The 17,384-nt window shown below is 38.0% G+C and overlaps 2 protein-coding genes across 4 annotated transcripts in view; both read right to left on the bottom strand.

Annotated features, from left to right (window-relative positions):
* Nucleotides 1–849: 849 nt before the first annotated feature.
* On the bottom strand, nt 850–6,518 carry LOC146388475 (charged multivesicular body protein 6-A-like). Of its 2 annotated transcripts, none has more exons than XM_084925812.1 (8): nt 6,128–6,518; nt 4,797–4,906; nt 4,437–4,524; nt 3,963–4,049; nt 3,796–3,861; nt 3,487–3,567; nt 1,317–1,392; nt 850–1,221 (listed from the first exon to the last, which is right to left on the bottom strand). In XM_084925812.1, exons 1-8 carry the CDS (start codon nt 6,191–6,193, stop codon nt 1,172–1,174), a joined length of 624 nt encoding a protein of 207 aa, XP_084781938.1. In that variant the 5' UTR covers nt 6,194–6,518; the 3' UTR covers nt 850–1,171. The 2 variants fall into 2 exon arrangements, with proteins under 2 accessions (XP_084781938.1, XP_084781937.1); XM_084925811.1 differs by lacking the exon at nt 6,128–6,518 and adding an exon at nt 5,433–6,095.
* A 2,162-nt stretch (nt 6,519–8,680) lies between these two features.
* LOC146388474 (protein tweety homolog 2-like) overlaps nt 8,681–17,384 on the bottom strand; it is a 28,547-nt gene continuing 19,843 nt past the window's right edge. The window contains exons 6-14 of one of the 2 annotated variants that reach the window (XM_084925809.1): nt 15,927–15,999; nt 13,969–14,038; nt 13,816–13,871; nt 12,546–12,638; nt 12,370–12,462; nt 11,309–11,451; nt 11,006–11,191; nt 10,830–10,908; nt 8,681–9,521 (exon numbers count right to left, since the gene is read on the bottom strand). In XM_084925809.1, coding sequence (XP_084781935.1) covers nt 9,441–9,521; nt 10,830–10,908; nt 11,006–11,191; nt 11,309–11,451; nt 12,370–12,462; nt 12,546–12,638; nt 13,816–13,871; nt 13,969–14,038; nt 15,927–15,999 — 874 coding nt within the window. In that variant the 3' untranslated portion in view covers nt 8,681–9,440. Of the gene's footprint in view, nt 9,522–9,750; nt 10,909–11,005; nt 11,192–11,308; nt 11,452–12,369; nt 12,463–12,545; nt 12,639–13,815; nt 13,872–13,968; nt 14,039–15,926; nt 16,000–17,384 lie in introns of both variants that reach the window. The other variant, XR_014800044.1, reaches the window with a different exon arrangement.

Below are 17,384 nucleotides of genomic sequence, written 5' to 3'. Positions count from 1 at the left end.
TGTTACACTAAATGGTTAAAACCATTATTTCCCACGGTAATAGAACGCAGCACCATCTTGTCAAAATGCAGATTTAGAGCCCGCCCCCTAAATCTCTACCATTACTAAATATTTGAGGCAAATTCGTTCTCGTAGCCACAAATTCCATGTATTTTAAAATATGTATGTTTGTCTATTCATATCGCTCCAGTGTTTACAATGATAAGCTTGGTAGAGTTATGCACAATAGGACCTAGCATATACCTTAACCTATAAACATATATGACTAAGCATGAACAGCTGGTTAAAGTAGTGGGATCATCCTGCCAGTTTATCTCCATGCGCACCAGTAATCAGTAATAAATGATAGAGTCTCAGTGTGGTGCATTTAAGCCATATTCCTCTGATTAATGCCATTATACACCATGTAAATCTGCCTCAAGTATGCCTACTATTACATGAGGCTTTAGGGAAGTCGCACTGTAACTGTTACACCATAGGTGCTGTTTTTCCTCATAGGATAATTTGTGTTAGCTGCATTGTACATGCTAATTAGTGTCTAATTGCTGCTTAGTGTCAGATTGTAAATACTATATTTTCTTCCTTGTCTAAACATCACCCACATATTAGCAACATGAGATTTTGATTTTCTTTCAACAAGTACACACTTCACTAAGGGCACTCTAAATTAAGACACCTGTTATGTGGAGTGCGGTGTAGAAAAACACAAGTGAGGAGTGCCCCCTTCTGGAGAATGTATGGTGCACATTTTCACTGGTATTTATTATTTTTATTTTATTTATTTTTTTTATAAAAATTACAAGAAAGACAAAAAATAATCAGTTGTGGTCAAATAAAGACAGGACAGCGTTTTGTTCCCACAGCTCAATTTAATATGTAAGACAGCTGTAAATAATGTGTAAGACATCTAAAAACTCCTGTTATTCTACAATAACAGCTACAGTGCAACACTGCTCTTCCTAACCAAATCAGACACAGAGAAATAGAATATTTCACTTTATGCATGACTTAAGTGGAGCGGTGAACCAAGTACAGACAGTGCTGATGCTGTAAATTGTGTGAAGATGCACTGATGTGTGCAGGTCCCGTGTTCACACACCAAATCCCAGAAAAAAAGAAATCCACCTCTTTATGCAGCTTAACACTGGATACAGACCACACATTCAGTCTACTAGGCTGCCAACAGCTCTCTGTCTGTCTTGTTCTTTGCTTCTCGCCTCTCTAGAAAACACAAAATCAAAATAAAATAGTGTGACGTCAAACACTAATTTATGGTTGTTTAAGGAATGATTTGTTGAGTGAAAGATTAGATGTACCTGGCTCTGCTTTAGCTGCTTCTGAGACCTCTGGTATTGGTTCACTGGGGACCTCTGGAAGTGCTACGTCTTCTTCCTGTTTCAGAAAGAGAGATTACGAAAGCCAGCTGACATATTTAGTTCCTGAAAAGCTGAAAAATTTGTGGACTCATTATCAAAGCAGTACTACAAAAAGTTGCACAAGGATTTTATTTTAATTTTAGTTTAGGTGCATAATATATTGGACAAAGACAGTTTTTGACATTTTGGCTCTGCACACCAGAACAAGGGATTTTAGTTTTTTTTAGAAATCAATTTGTGATTGAAGTACAGTCTTTCAGCTTTAATTCGAGTAGCTTCAGCAAACAATATGCCATTAACTAGGAATTACATCCATTTTTATGCACAAACCTCCATTTTCCTAGACTCAAAATTAGTCACATAAACCAACATAATTTTAAATATAAGGACTGTTTCTAATACTTGTCTAAAAAGCCATTGCAGCAAAAGACTGCCTGAAGTCTAGAACCCACGGACATCAACAAAATGCTTTGTTTCTTTCCTTTAGATCCTCTGCTGTGGCATGTTCTGCATCCAGGTTTGCATTTAATAACTGTAAAGCTATGTTGTGGTGGGATCAGGTCACACGTTTGGCCATTGAAGGATATCTCATTTCTTTGCCTTGAGAAACTCTTGTGCTGCTTTTGTAGTAAGCTTGGACATATATGCTCAAGTCATTATCTATGTGCTGGAGTCAGTTTTGTAGTATATGCCTGCATCAGAGCAGAGAGTGCAGCGCTGTACACTTCAGAAATATTCCTACTACTTCTATCAGCAGGCACATCATCAATTAACACTAGTGGCCCAGATCCACTGACACCCCTACATGGCATAACATTGTCTCCTTTTCGTATGTCTGATAGATTTATTGTGTTCTTTTAGCCTGATGGCCTTTCTCAGTTTCACCGATATTTCTTTGGGCCTCATATTAAACCTTCTAATAAAAAAGCTAAATAAAACAGATTTTTTTAAAAATCCACTGTGGTGATGTTCAGAGGCAAAACTGCAAAAAACATTTTTTTTCTTTGCTCAATAAATTATGTTGTTTTTTTTCCAGATGATTCTATTGATTTTCAGATATATTCATTTTAATTGCTCCTCTTACAGACATTTTCTGGGAGGTCTCATGTTGTTTCTATACAATACCTCTTTAGTTTTTTTGGGGGTTTTTTGGCATTTACACCGTACTTTACAGTTTCCAAAACACTATAGCTCCTTCAAAATAAAACAATATTCCTCTTTTTTTTTTTTTTTTCTAAAATCAATTTCTGCTTCTTGTTGCTTCAGGTAATTTTTCCTATTTCATCTTAAAACAGTTTGTTAATCTTTATAATGTGCTTTCTATTCAGGAGTTGTTTTTTGTTTGTTTCCTGTTTGTAAAGATAATCTACAGAGAAATTTGAGTGCTCTTTGCACTGGTGTAATTCATGCAGTATTTGGGTTTGTGTAACTGATTTCATTGTACAATAGTGAGGTCTAGCAGTGTGGGAGGATATTTTTGTATGCATTTAAAAATTTGTGGTGTCTTTAAGAAGAAACACATTTAATTCAGCTTCAAATACAATAATATCCACTGCGCTACAATTTTATTTGCATAATTGTGTCAAACTGATTCTTAAAACTAGTCTTTGTTCAAATGTGAAACATAGTAATTTACAGCATGTAGTTTGACAGACATGTGAATGTGTAATTCAGGATAATAATTACATCATAAAAGAATAATCTTCTGAGGTTTTAATCACAATGAATTAACCAAATTCATACCCACAGTTGTTTCATATTCCCGGTGTTATTATGCTACATTTATATTGTAATTAGCTTAAAAATTCTTCTAAGTTTGCAACACAGTTTTCTTCTCTTCAAAAACCAGATTTCTATAGATTTAAGATTAAATGGCAACGTTCAGTTTAGGTGTGATATCCCCGCATGACTCAACCGTGAATCACAGCTTTAACCACATAATTGCTCAAGTGGAAGCACTCAGTGGCCAGCAGTTGAATGCTGCGGTCACGCTCGGAGCCTCGGTGAGCGTAACTATTAGATGAAGTGGGGCGATAACAGCAAAAGAGCATGCATGCTTTGGAAATATTTTTAGTAATAACAAAGGTTTAAAATGCAGTGTAACACCCACCTGAGTGATAGCTTCCAGCTCTGCTAAGACAGCATCCTCATCCTCTTGTGTCAGGACTCCAGCCAACATTTCATCTATTTGCTACAGGTGCATAAATGAAGCAATAGATTAAAAACAAACAAACTAAATCGTTGATTTAAAAATTCTCTTAAAGTGATATGTATCATCCCAGAACATACACTACAATATGAAGGAAATAATTACATGTAGTTTAATCAAACCTCAGCTGATTTTTGGCATACATGCAGTACCGGTATTAGTAATAGTTCTGTGCAGGTATATTTGATAAACATCAGTAAGGCATTTTACCCTTTGATAGTCAGTCGATTCCTGTGTCTCATCCAGGATTCTCTCCACATCTTCTATTGACATGATCTGTCATAATGTTACATTATACACTCATGTTTATAACTCTTAAAGTGGTATTAAAATATTTTGAAAATGCATAGTACAGGAAAAACAATGGAAAGCACTACCTCATGCATGCTCTTCAGACAGTCGTTGCCAACTTTAAGTCCCTCAATGACTTTCATTTCAATTTGCATGAACTCAATGTCTTGAACCTGTTGACAAACAATTACATTGTAAAAATAGTTACATGAAATATAAATAAACAAAACAACAAATCAAATAGTATTTGTCCCTTTTATTTTCTCATAAAATAGTGATTAAAGAGAGACTGAGTTAAAACAAACACTTTACGTTACACTATTTTTTGGTTTGGATTAGCATGAAATATAGTAACAAATCACAAGTAATCACAAAACAGTATTGTATCACAAATGAATTTAAGGCCACAATGGACTTCTCAACTTTGGACCAATTTGCATTTAAGCAATCATATTATTAACAGTTATTTTGGAAACTGTTAAATACTGCAGAATTGAACTGGTCCACTCTCCCTTGGCACTGAATATCAAAGCCTGGTGGACTGATGTTATGAAACTTACCATGTGCTCGAGGTTTGAAATCTGATTTTCGGTCTTTTCTAGCAACTGATCCTGGTACCGTTTTTTCTTAAGAAGCAACAGCGCTTTTCTGCAATAACAAATGAAAACACAAATCATCATATAGCAAAGAATATCTTTTGTTTACAGTACGAATACAGTGTGTACCGCTGCATGCCGAATAAAGTAAATTGAATTACAAAAGAGAAAACGGACTCTGTGCAGGAGTCATTAACTTGGGAAATTTTAAGTAGCATTATCCATATTTAAGTAAACCATACATTTGTTTACATTGTTGCCAGTATTCACAGTAGTGTAACTACATGCTGGTAGATATTGTGTAAAATCGAGACTTGTGCTTACTCCTTCTTGCCATCTTGTAGCAACTGCTTTGCTAGACATCGCTCTTTCTCCAGCTGCAAGGTGATTCTCTTTTGGTACTGCTTCAGCTTGTCTCTCTGCTGCTTCAGTTGCTGGACAAAATCCCCAAAGAGAAAATTAAAAAAACAACAACAACAACAATATAATATACACATTCCTTGCCATTTTATTGGGTACACCTTGCTAGCCATGAGTTAGATAAATATGGTGGTTCATACTGACATGACAGCATCACACAGTTGCAGCAGATCTGCACCACCCATTACACCAAATCACAGTGGTGACTGTGAAGGCCATTTGAGTACAGTGGTTTCATTGCCACGATCAAACAAACAGTTTGAGTTGATCTGAGCTTTTGACATGGCACATTATTCTGCTGGAATTAGCCATGAGAACAAGGATAGACTGTGCTTAGAGTCATGGACATAGTCAGCTACAATACTCAGGGAGGATGCAACATTTAAATGTTGCCCATTTGGTACAAGATGGGCAGGGTGGATCAATGCTTTCATGTCGTTTACAAATTCTGACCCTACTATCTCAGTGTCTATGGTGCAATTTTGGTGAGCTCATGTGAACTGTAACCTCATTTTCCTGTTCTTAGCTGCTGTATCTCACCTGCTTCAAGGTTTGCGATGCTGTTTGAAACTTGCGATGCTGTTTGAAACTTGCAGAAGATATGTTTTTCTGCATACCTTGGTGGTAATGAGTAGTAGTTACTGTTATCTTCTCATCAGCTCAAAGGAGTCTGCTCATTTGCTTATGAACTCTGTCATCATCAGGTCATTTTGAGAGAACTGCCTTTAGGAATGTAACAGCAGATCTGCCTCCATAGACGATCTCTTGCATCCTCTTCCGCTCTCCTTCCATATATCCATAATTGTGGTCTTTCTCTTCGCCTCCTGCCTGACAGCTTTATCTTTTACATCCTTTGCTACCACGTAATTGGCTAATTAGATATTAGATATTTGCCTTAAGCAGCAGTTAAACAGGAGTACCCAATATTTTTTTTTTATCTACTAAAAAAGTAACGAAGAAATAGACACAAAAACACAAGGAAGAGGTCCATAAACTGATGTCGCATGTTATAAACAAATGTACTCATTCAGTAGATATTTTATGAAACCAATACGACTATTCTGTGCTAAACGGAGGAGGGGAATACAGTTCTCACGAGATACGAGTCGCAGAGAAACCCAACAGTAAGCACATCGGGTGATATTAATTCATCTCGCCGTGTGACCACAGCACAAGACCGTGCAACCGCTAACACTAGCCCGATAACGGGGATGCTATAACCGCTATCAGCTCACCAAAATGGCTTTGTCCTGCTCCGTTACACGAGAAGGTCGACTCTTTCTCCCAAAGACGTTTCCCATTATTCAGCCACATCCCCGCCACATTCTCTCGTATCAACACAAAAAAATATCACTTTTTGCTAAACATTTTGTACGATAGTAAATAGCCTAAAATGGCTAACAGGCTAACTGACTACACCATGCCCTCAGTTCTTTTTGTTTTCCGCGTTTCTTACGGCAAGCAAGGCAGGACGTATAATCCGAAGCGTTACATGACTTGATTATTAGAGCTCGTTGTTCTGATATTCATTCCTGTTATATTGTGATATGGTGCGGGCGGTAACAGCTGCGCCTATTACTAGGATAAAATGAATTCAACTGCAGATTTTATAGGGTGCACATGTTAAACACTGTCGCCGGACTGTTGGTACCTTGGAGAGCTTCCGCCTCTCCGGGGGTTCCAGGATCAGCACCATGGAGAGCAATCAAGAAACGTTTCCTCTAAAAATGGCAGATTTTGCTCAACATAAAGGCAGGAAATTAACAGACAGCTCTTGTATTATTTCACATTAGTAAGGTTAAGCAATCTGATAAGAGGACAGCATTCTAAATGACTCAATATTGTGCAAAAGTCTTGGAAACAGAGACAACTCTTATTTCTTTTTAGTTTACTTCCAAGGAGCCAGACTAAGTTTTTCATTAGAGTTCGCTGTTGTGTCTACACATAAGAGACATTTCGTGAAGTGCACATTTTAAACTGTACCTTTAGATACTTTTGTTACACCAGCATGTTGCGAAAAACATTTAGTTCCCATTTCTTTAGTTGAATCTACAAAAAATATCAAAGATAAAACGGTTAAACAGCCATAAAACTGTATTCTTGCACCAAAATGATTCTCAGCTATTAGACAAAAAATGTGACATACCAAGGTGTATATTTATTGTGTCAGGTTATGCCAGTTACATGAGAACTAGGCTGAAAATCATTGGCAACAGGCCTCATGGAGTGATGAACCCAAATGTGAAATTTGGGTCAATATGTATGGAGGTCAGGCAAGTGGTACAATAGTTAGCATCCACCTGTCAAGCATAGAGGCTCTATCATGATCCAGGGCTACATTTCAGCCAGTGTTGGTTGTTGGGGGATCTTGTCAAATGTTGATATTGTTGGAATTATGAATATAGATAAGTACCATCAGATTTTGATCCAACATGCAATACTGGAAAGGATCTGGTTGCCTGCAGCTTTATTTTTCAGCATGAAAATGATCCCAAACACAGCAAACACATACCTGGATAGAAAACACACAATGGAACAGTATCAGTCATGCCCTGGGCTCCCCAGTGCCCGGACCTTAACATCACTGAAGCAGCGTGAGATCAGTTTGACAGAGAACAGAACAAAACGCAGCCATAATACAAAGAAATGATCTGAAGACTACTTAAAGAAATGACAAGAAAGCTTACCTAAGAGAGTTAAGGCTGTGCTGAAGAATAAAGGTGGTCATAGCAAATATTGACTTTTAAAGTTGTTAGCACTGTACAAACTATATATTTTTTTTTTACTAATTACTAGTTTATTTGTGTTTTGTGGTAGGTTGAGTTTAATGTCTTGGCTGTTATAACATAGACATCCCCGAATGTAATTTTTCTTACTCATAACACTACCTTTTTTCTGTGATTCATAAGTGATATGCAGAAAAAAGTGTGCTGGGCTGGGGGACATGCTTTGGAAAATAACTGTACTTCAAAAAGACATATTTTATGTGTATACCATCAACTATAGGTGAAGAATAGTATTTCAATAGATAGAAAAAAAAAATCAGTATTGCTTGACGATGTGAAGGGAACTGTAGGAACAAGATGAAAGGCATTTGGTTCAAGCCAACCTTACCTATTAGAGCTTTGGAAAAACAAGACTTAATCCCTACTATAGTGTAATCCCTGTGATCTGCACTTTTTGTTTTGATCAGCGGCTGCCCAGCCAATTAAGTCAACAGCTTGCAAAGAGTTTATTGGTTTATTTCAGTTCAACTTATAGCACTACATAGACTTACAGGTGCACTGCAGGACACAGCAGCCTCTCTGATCAATGTGTTACATTTCTGACCACACTTTTTACCAACACTGACTACAGCCAGAAATGTATCAGGTTAGGGATCTCTGACGCAGTTTATTCTATTCCCAAGGTGCATAGAGAAGAATAAGATTCTGAAGTGGTCAAAGTCTTGTAGCATAAAGAACAATTTTATTATATTGAAGTGAAACAGGTGAATACTTCAAGGACACTGGTTTGCAGTTGTGTGTTGTGCATTTTTTGATTTTTGAGAAGTCTGCTCTTTTGAAGAGCTGACAGAGAACCATGCCTCTAAGACTCCCATTGCCCCATGCTATATCTCCAGGTACAGGTTATCACACCAAATCCCAGACACAGTAATGAAATTACTGCAGCCGGTCTTTCTAAGCCATCAGTGGAGGGCTAATAAGTAAACAATGGATCAACAAGTCTGAATATAGCATTTAATCATGAGACTTTCTGTATACATTAGCAAACATGAAAAAAAAACAGACATAACACATTTATTTAATAAAGTAGAGAATGTTCCTTGCATATTCAGTTTATTCTTTAAAAGCTAACTAGTAGCACTGAGTTCTGCATTCCAAAGTTTCTTTATAATTACTTGTATGGCCAATTTTGCTTTAATACTGATAACAGTCAGTTATTATTTTATCATCTATGCCCATCTGACTTTTTGTTAAAGGCATCTTTGGCTAATGAAAACAAAACTATAATACTTGGTATTTGTTTTATTAACTCATTCATATTTTCCCATATCCTTTCAAACCGCACCCTTGGAAATTACAAAAAGGACAAAAAAGAAAAGATATTGCTGCCAAACAGAAGGGATAAAGCAAAAAAAAAAAAAAAAAAAATCAAATGCCATGATGGAAGTCAGCCACTCACTTTACATCAAAATACTGACCGATGATTATATCCATGCACACCACCAGAATACTGAAAAGAGTTCAAAGACTGTGGATTTTGGTTCATAGAAAAGCTTACATTTGAGCAACAGTATTTCCATAAACCATGATAACGACAACAACAACAGCCTTCAGATGAAACTGAACAGTCCTCTATATTAAAAACTTTCAGTGCTTTCCAGGGACTGCATTAGTGTGTCAGTGAGGCAACTACCTCATATTGCCTGCTTTAATGTCTCAGATTGGGACGGCGGGCTGTCACTCCTGCAAACAGAGTTATACCTTGTCGGTTGAAGCTTAGCATCTCAGATGAAGCACTGAAAGGGATTCAGTAGACAGCAGGCTACACCTGAAAATCAGTCCCAAAGTGTCTAATCTGGGCATCAGTCATGGATAGATAGGTAGCTCTCATGCTGGGTGAATACTGCCAGAGAAATACATGAGAAAAAAATCAGTTTAGAACATATGCACTTTAAAAAAACACCTTTGATTAGCATATGACATATTAATATGTTATTAACTGATCTAAGCTCGCAGAACACCTGTTTTAATTATAAGCTAGTCTTTAATCAAGAGTTTGTGGAATCGGGGGATGGTACTATAATGATGCGAGAAGTTAAAAAGCATAACAAGTTAGAATAAGTTACACTCACATGCAACACTCTGTGGGTTAAACAGTGCCAGGAAGTCAAAGCTGAGGTACTATGGAGCTTTAAAAGGGTCCCTGAGCTTTGAGATACAAGTTATAAACATTTTGCATAGCAACCATCATTAGAAAGGTTTGCAGGGGGGGGAAACATACAAAAATCAAGCAAATTAAGTCAGACAAGAGTGAAACAATAAGTCAAAGAATGGACATTTTAAAAAGGTGGGTAGAAAACATTGGTTAATATTCAATATTTAGATGCCTTATTGAGAAACTGATTATATAAAAGATAAGAAAATCACAGAAAAGTCACAGAAAATTAAATAAATTAAATAACAACAGAAAAACAAACGTACTGCAAATATGTTTTCCAAAATAGCAAACATTTAAGTAACAGGAACAAATAACACATCTTGATGCATGCTGAAAATGTGATTTATAGAGGAAAGAATAGGTTTGAGCAGAGTCCACGTTCACGCTCTCACACCTCAAACGGTGTTTCAAGTCTTTGGCACATTGTGAAAGCTGTTGAAGCACTGAGTCAGCCACACAAGCAGAAAACTTAATATAAAAGAAAATCAACCAACAGAGACTTTAACTGTGGATTTACAAGTGTTCTATCTATTATTTATCATTTAGCCCCAGCATTGGATGCACACCATGCACTTCTAGACTATGAGGCCCCTCCTTTAAAAATAGATACATGATGTGAGATTGAGCTGGCAGTATTGCTTGTTTCATCTTTAGATCTCTAATCTGACCTAAACTATTACTTTTTGAGAACCAGAAATACAGTCCAGTGAAAACAGCCAAATGTAAAAAGGATATATGACTGTAGTTATAGATTAGTAATGCACTAAAAATGAACACACTTCAGTCAACAGCCAGTAGATGTCAGTCTTCCATCATTTACAGAGCAACATAACTCCCTTCACTAAATGTTGATAGTGTGAGGTTGTGTGCGGTGTATCAACATTGCTACATTTCTGGCACATGCTTCTTGTTAGTACTGTAGTGGGGCTGAGGCCAACTATGCCATCACTGCCATTAAACTAGGGACACTAGAGCCCCGTAGGGCCAACGCACCGAGGGAGGCGGGGATCCTCTCCCTATCAGTGGTACATTCTCATATCGAGGGGTTCCTCCAAACAGCATGGACTGATTCCTGTGAAACAAGGGGAAAGACATTAGATAGAGGTGAAACACGTACATTAATAAAACAAGAAAAAATAAGCAGCGTCATCATTTGCTATTAAACTTACATGTATTCAGGGGGTGACATTACACTAGAAGTTGACTGAGGAGGTGGATGAAGGCTGGCCTGGCTGCCAAGGCTTGTGGTATAGCTACAGAAACTGTGCGTGTTGGACCTTCGGGGGTTATAGGATATCCGACGAGCTTGGGGGTTGAATGGATCCTCCTCATCTATGTCATCGTACTCCTTTTCCCTGCATGAAAGTGTACACCCGCGCACAGAGACAGAAAGAGAGAGTGCATGCGTTAACACTTTGCAGAAGTGCACTGTAGGCATTACTAATGGGGTAACGGGGTCGCTCAGCACTGACCTGCTGCCCATTAGTGTCCACACTCGGAAAATTACACACAGCATGGCAGAGAGTGCGCAGGCAGCCAGAAGAGAAAACAAAGAGAGGTAGAGGAGCCCTTCCACCCCATCATAGCACACACCCATGAGGGTATCAAGATAGTCCTAGAAGGATATATACATGCACAGAGTCAATACGGTGAGTCACTAGCGGACATACTGTATTACCTTTGACAAATGACACCTGTGCAAATAATATTAAATTCCTTAAAAAGGCCAGATTATGTCTATGTTTAGACCATGAACAATGTTACAACTGAATCTGAAATTTAACCACCTCTCTGAGGAGGGCAGTAGGGCTGCAGGATTTCACAGCAGAGGTACCAAAAGGCAGAGCTGAGACACGCAGACAAGCTCATGTTACTCTGATGATATGCATTACACAGATGCATTCTCATTTCGCATTGCTCGTTATATTTGACTAACAAGCTCTGAGAAACAGTCTTTGAATTTGTCTGGCATGTATACTCAGTTACTGCATAAGCCTATATTTGCGGATCCTCATTACTGATGTTCATTACACATAACTATGGAATGTTTGTAGCCCTCCATTAACCATCATTTTGAGTAAGTCCCCAATCTGAACCTGATCTAACAATAAGGCAGCCCTAATATCTTAGCTTATCTTTATGGATTTGTTTAATCTCTGATAGGAAGGATTTAATAGAATTACCAGAGACTCTGCTGATCCAAAAACCTGCTTCTTGGGTTCCCATTACCACAGCAGACTCGTATCACAGCAGATGAGATGCTATTTTCATTAAATGATAAAACTCTGACAAAATGAAACCTGCAAAAGCCATTTCATTCCTTTTTCAGTCTGGAAAAACTGGAGGCGGCAAATAGTCGGTCTGTTACATACGCGGTGACTGACAATTTGAGTGGTGTATATAAATGTCAGCGTATGTGAAGTACATAGAGATAACGTTCGGAAAAATCAGTCAAGCTGGCCCTCTGAGTGGCTTTGAGCTACGCTACAAAGCAGTCCCATTAAAAAGTGTCCTGGTCAGAATCTGACCTTACCTTATGTAGCCCACGGCAGTCCAGCAAGGCTGTTAGCTTGTGTAGACTGAACTCTGTTGAGTTTAATAGTCGTTGGATTCCCAAAAGGTCTCTCTGTACAACAAGGTATAAAAGGGGAAAAGATGATACACACATTTCCACAGTCTAGTGTGAAAGTCTGTTAGCCAGCTGCGTACCTCAGCAGTGGGAAAGACCCGCACAGAGAACTGCAGCAAGCCTTGAATCTGGATTTGCATGGTAGTCAGGGAGCGCTGGCAAGTTGTCAAAGACTGGGAAAACATAATCACTCCAGCATCACACACATAGATATCCACCACAAACAATAAGAGGATCTTAATAAGGAGGGTATTGTTTAAGAGCAGCATGTCAACAAGTAATTTGGTGTTAAGTAAGGCTTTATCATGTGCTTAACAGAGGACACATTTGTTTCCAGACAGATTATCTTTTGCCACCAACCGTCTCGCCCACCACTCTCCCACCTCCCATTAGCACCACCAACCCATAGCACAAACAAAAGAGTAATATTTATACCAACTAGGCCATCAGAGAAAGGATCATCCTTACCTACTTAACAAGCATCAGTTTAATCCATAAATGGGTACGATGATAACCAAGCATGTAATGCATGTAATAACTACTGGTCATGTATTTATCCTCCACAAAAATCAGTGAATAGATGTCACACAGATGCAGAATCACTCATGCAAAAGAAATCCTCAGACTATACAAATAATACAACACATAAGAAGAAGCACTAAATTCTCTGAAATGTTGCCAGGAAAGTGTGTGTGACAGGAAAATGGATATAACTTGAATCTGGGCACCAGATTCACAATTAAAGCAAAAGAAAACACACAGAGAGCCAAACATGGATTGATGTTTATAAGACGAGGCTATATGTCTAAGTGAGTTCTGAATAGCAGGAGTAAAGTGCCAAGGTTGTGTTAACTGGTTTTATTGAGACTGTATGACAGCTGTCTTTCTGCAGTTTCTCTTCAGAAAACAATTTATCTGCATTTCAGGCACCAATAATTAGCTTGTTTGGAACATGCAAAAGGTTCTCAATGTTTCTTTGAAAAGGCGTACAAACAAAAAATGATGATTTATATCTTTAAACTCAAAAATAAACCAACACAACTTGAGTGCTCTATGAAGAGCGGCTGGCTTAATGCAGGATGTCAGAAAATTGAATAAAAATGTTTCTAGCAGGAGTACCAGGGAGAAAAAACTTTGCACAGGGTATAAGATGCAGATAGTTTTTTATAGACCTATACAAAAAGAAGCATACTTTATCAAACTTTAGCATTTTGCATGATTAAATCAGAACTGAGGGCTCACTTTGGCCTCCAAAAAGATATAGATGCTTGGCATCTAATGGTAAATAAATGAATAATAAGAGTCTGCAGTGTGCTAACATAAAGCTAAGATTGGACTTTTAGTCAGTACCTGTTGAAACGGGTTTGGTAGATTCGGACTGCAAAACAAATAATAGTGTGCAACATCTAGAAGGTGAAAGAAATAGAAAGATTAGCATTTTGTTTAAACAGCCATTGACAGAGAGATGTTGTCAGTACAAATCTGTCTGTGGACATTGATTACCTGCACTTAGAAAGTCCTTGGTATGGTTGACAATAAACTTATCTGGAGACACACAAAAGTCACTTATACCCTGTAGGAAAAAAAGGAAAAAAAAAACAACCTCCTATTATATACACCAGGAAGCACATATAAAGTGCAAAAACTGTGTGGTATAGGAACAGACTTTAAACATTATTGACCGTGTAGAGCATGTCACGCTTTGCTGACCATGGGTGAAATCTACTAAATATTTCCACGCGTTTTAATTCTTCCCCAGAGAGCTGCTAATGTGCATGCATAAACAGTTAGGGGTCAAGATCATGCAACTGCTGTACACTTAGTACCCAGAACATAAAATAACCCACACAAAGCAATTATAAAAAAAGCAAATATAACAAAAATAACCAGAATGCTTTGTCATATGCATGGATAATTCACAGCTGGGGAAACAAGATACTCTTTAAATTTATTAAGTTAAAAGAGAACAAAGAATCTGTTATGGTGAAGGATCCAATATCAGTTTTATATCCTTTCTTATTTTATGACATCCCCAATCAAGAAAAGTCTTTCTAGAGCTTCTCAATGTAAATGATAACTCAGAAGACAATAGCCAATCAAAAGTTAAACAGTACAGTATGAAATTACAAATAAAAAGAAGAAAGAAAAACTTAGGCTTACACAAAAATCAGTTCTACTTCCTGTTCTAGTCTTTCTACTTACCCCATTTTACTTTCAGATGTTCAACACACCCTTAACTCAACTGTGATCATGTGACTTTGTTTTCTGCAAAAACCGTACAGCACCATGCGAGGCACCGTTATCTCATTATACTAGCGGGGACATTTTGTTTATGCTAGGCCTCATCAAATATGTATAAATTTATGAATATTTTCTAGGACACAACCATCATCTACCTTCCTTTCAAAATGCACTGTGTTTTTGCACATGCAGGTTTTTCTCTCTCTTTTTTTTTAATAATGATGTGCAGGTGCAATATGTTTTCTAACTTGTTTTGCATGCTGTCCTACATTTCAGCTTCAATCATTCAAGACTGTTCTTTGATAAACAACTGTGACTAGCTTTCCTATAACAAGAGCTAGTCACAGATTGCATTGAGAGTACCTCAACTTAAGACAAAACAGAGTTGGCGGGAGAGCTGCATGCTAGAACAACAAGCGTTAAGCCTGAAAGGTCAGAAGTTTTACTGCAGAGTCCTTTTTCAACTATAATGAGGGGAGCAAAGCAACAGACGCTGTCCAGGATTTTGCACATTTGGCTTTACATTTGCAGAGAAGCTCACCGAGAACCACAGATGTCTGTGAATCGCACACATGTAGTTAATTTCAGGTTAAAATATGCCATCTTCCCCGCTCTGTTTCACCCTCTCTTTTACTGCCTCACTTAAAACAGCTGTCCAGATGTCAGATCCAGCAGGATAATCCACAGATGTTTGGTTTCTCGGCGTGGGGGATGGAGGAATGCTGGAACAAATGGGTTATTATTTTTTTTTTGTACCCCAGACACTGTCCCTAATACGAGCACCATTAAACACACCAAGTCCAGATGCTCCGAACACATGGTGTACAACCAGGAAGAGAGAACAATCTTTCAGAAGTAAGGGGAGCCTGAAAGATAAAATGAAACTTTGGGCGATCACAAAAGAGATTCTGAAGAAAGCAGAGGTAGCAATTAAAGGAACAAAAGTTCTTGGTTTAAAGGAAGGCTAAGGGATGATGGACCTAAAAGACTAAGGATGTGTAATCAGCTTTACTGCCTGGGTGACCTTGGAAAGCGAGCCATTGTAATCTAGACAAACAGACACAGACACTTTTTAAGCTGCTAAGATGTTCATGTATTGTCCAGGTTTACTGGCAGGCACTCGTTTGGGGTTTTATTTAGAACCCCAACAGTCTAATTTCAATATTTCTAATCAAAGTTTGAAGTGTACTTTAGAAGTAGCAGAAGTATAGTTTTCTTACCACAGCTGTAGCAGTGTCAACTCCCAGTGAGGCCCAGCTCAGAATCAGAGACAGTATAACAAAACCAATGATCCTAGTGGAAAACAGCACATGGGCGTGAGGGTGACAGATTAAGAGATATAGGGAGAATCACATAAATCACAGAATCAGATGAATCAGTTTTCCTTTGTGCCACTGATATTCAGCCCCATGTTTTTACCCTGTTAATTTAATTAAATCTTTCCAGTTTCTCTGCTTCTGTTTTGAGACTTGTTCTCCTTCTGCCTGGAGACAGAGGCTCAGCTCACATGGTGCATTGTAAGTGATACAAATATAAATGAACTTTGCATTCTTATCTTAATATCCCTATATTTATTTTTTTTTAAAAAGCTTTAGCAAAAAGAAGATTAAAAAAAGAAAACTAAGTAATATGAAATTTAATAACTGCTCAATAGAACACTTAATGCCAAAACAAAGGATAATACCACTGGAGATTTGTTTCTTTGGTCATTCGTGCATTCCTGCTGCATTCCAGCACTTTTATTCCCTGTATTTACTATCAATCATGTTACATAAGCTGCCAATCACTACAAGGTGTCACAGTCAACCAAAAGCTCCCGCAACCTTTGCTTTCTCTGACCCTTCTTTTATCTGATTCCTTTTGTTGAAAAAGAGTGACAAGTTCAACAAAGTCAAGTAAACACTGTGGAAGAGCTCGCAAGTACGAGTTTTACAAGAGACCACTGGCATAAGCTTGAGAAAAAAAAAAAAGAAAGAGGCTATGAACATGAAGTAGACGAAACAATAAAAAGGAAGAGGATGCTTCCCCCTCCTCCCGATGAATGTAAAAAAAAAAAAAAAAAAAAAGGCAGAAGAGGGCTTTGCTTCTCAACTCACTCCACGGACCTTCTTGAAAGCACCAATAAAGTAGACTGAGAGCACTTAATAATTAGTTAAGGGAGCAGATTCATCCTACTCAGCCGATCAATAGGCATTAGTGAAACCCATCAGAGAGGGATGTGAAGAGCGAGCCTGAGCATCATCTGCTAACACTGACACGCAGGTTGCAATAAATTGGGCAAATGGGAAGGGAAGTCTGAATTGTGGGTATGCTGGTCAGACATCAGTGTTGGTTCAAAATACCTGTGGCAATTCACTAAATCTAATGTTCAACTCTTCTTTCAGAGGTTTGCATTTTACTTCACTTGGTTTAATGTGTGTGTGTGTGTGACAGAGGTGGCCTTCACCTGCATGTGGAAATAAGGCAATTCACTGAGGAGAGGAGTAAGGCCCAGTGCCTTTGTAAGTGCTATTTTAAAATGTAATGCTATCATTTTTGTTGTTAATGGAGTGACCTATACGGTGCCAGAGAAGCTGACTGGTGCCCTGTCTGTCTGAAGTCTGTGAGCAAAGGCCGATGAAAACAAAGATGTATTGCGAGGTGGGTGAAAAAAGAGAAGAAAAGAACTCACACAAAAG

This window comes from Perissodus microlepis, chromosome 4 (genome assembly GCF_051167445.1).
Source record: "Perissodus microlepis isolate ML-2025 ecotype Zambia chromosome 4, ASM5116744v1, whole genome shotgun sequence".
Lineage (NCBI taxonomy): Eukaryota > Metazoa > Chordata > Actinopteri > Cichliformes > Cichlidae > Perissodus > Perissodus microlepis.
The sequence above is the reverse complement of the archived record's forward strand: the minus strand, read 5'-3'. Positions and strand labels throughout refer to the sequence as shown.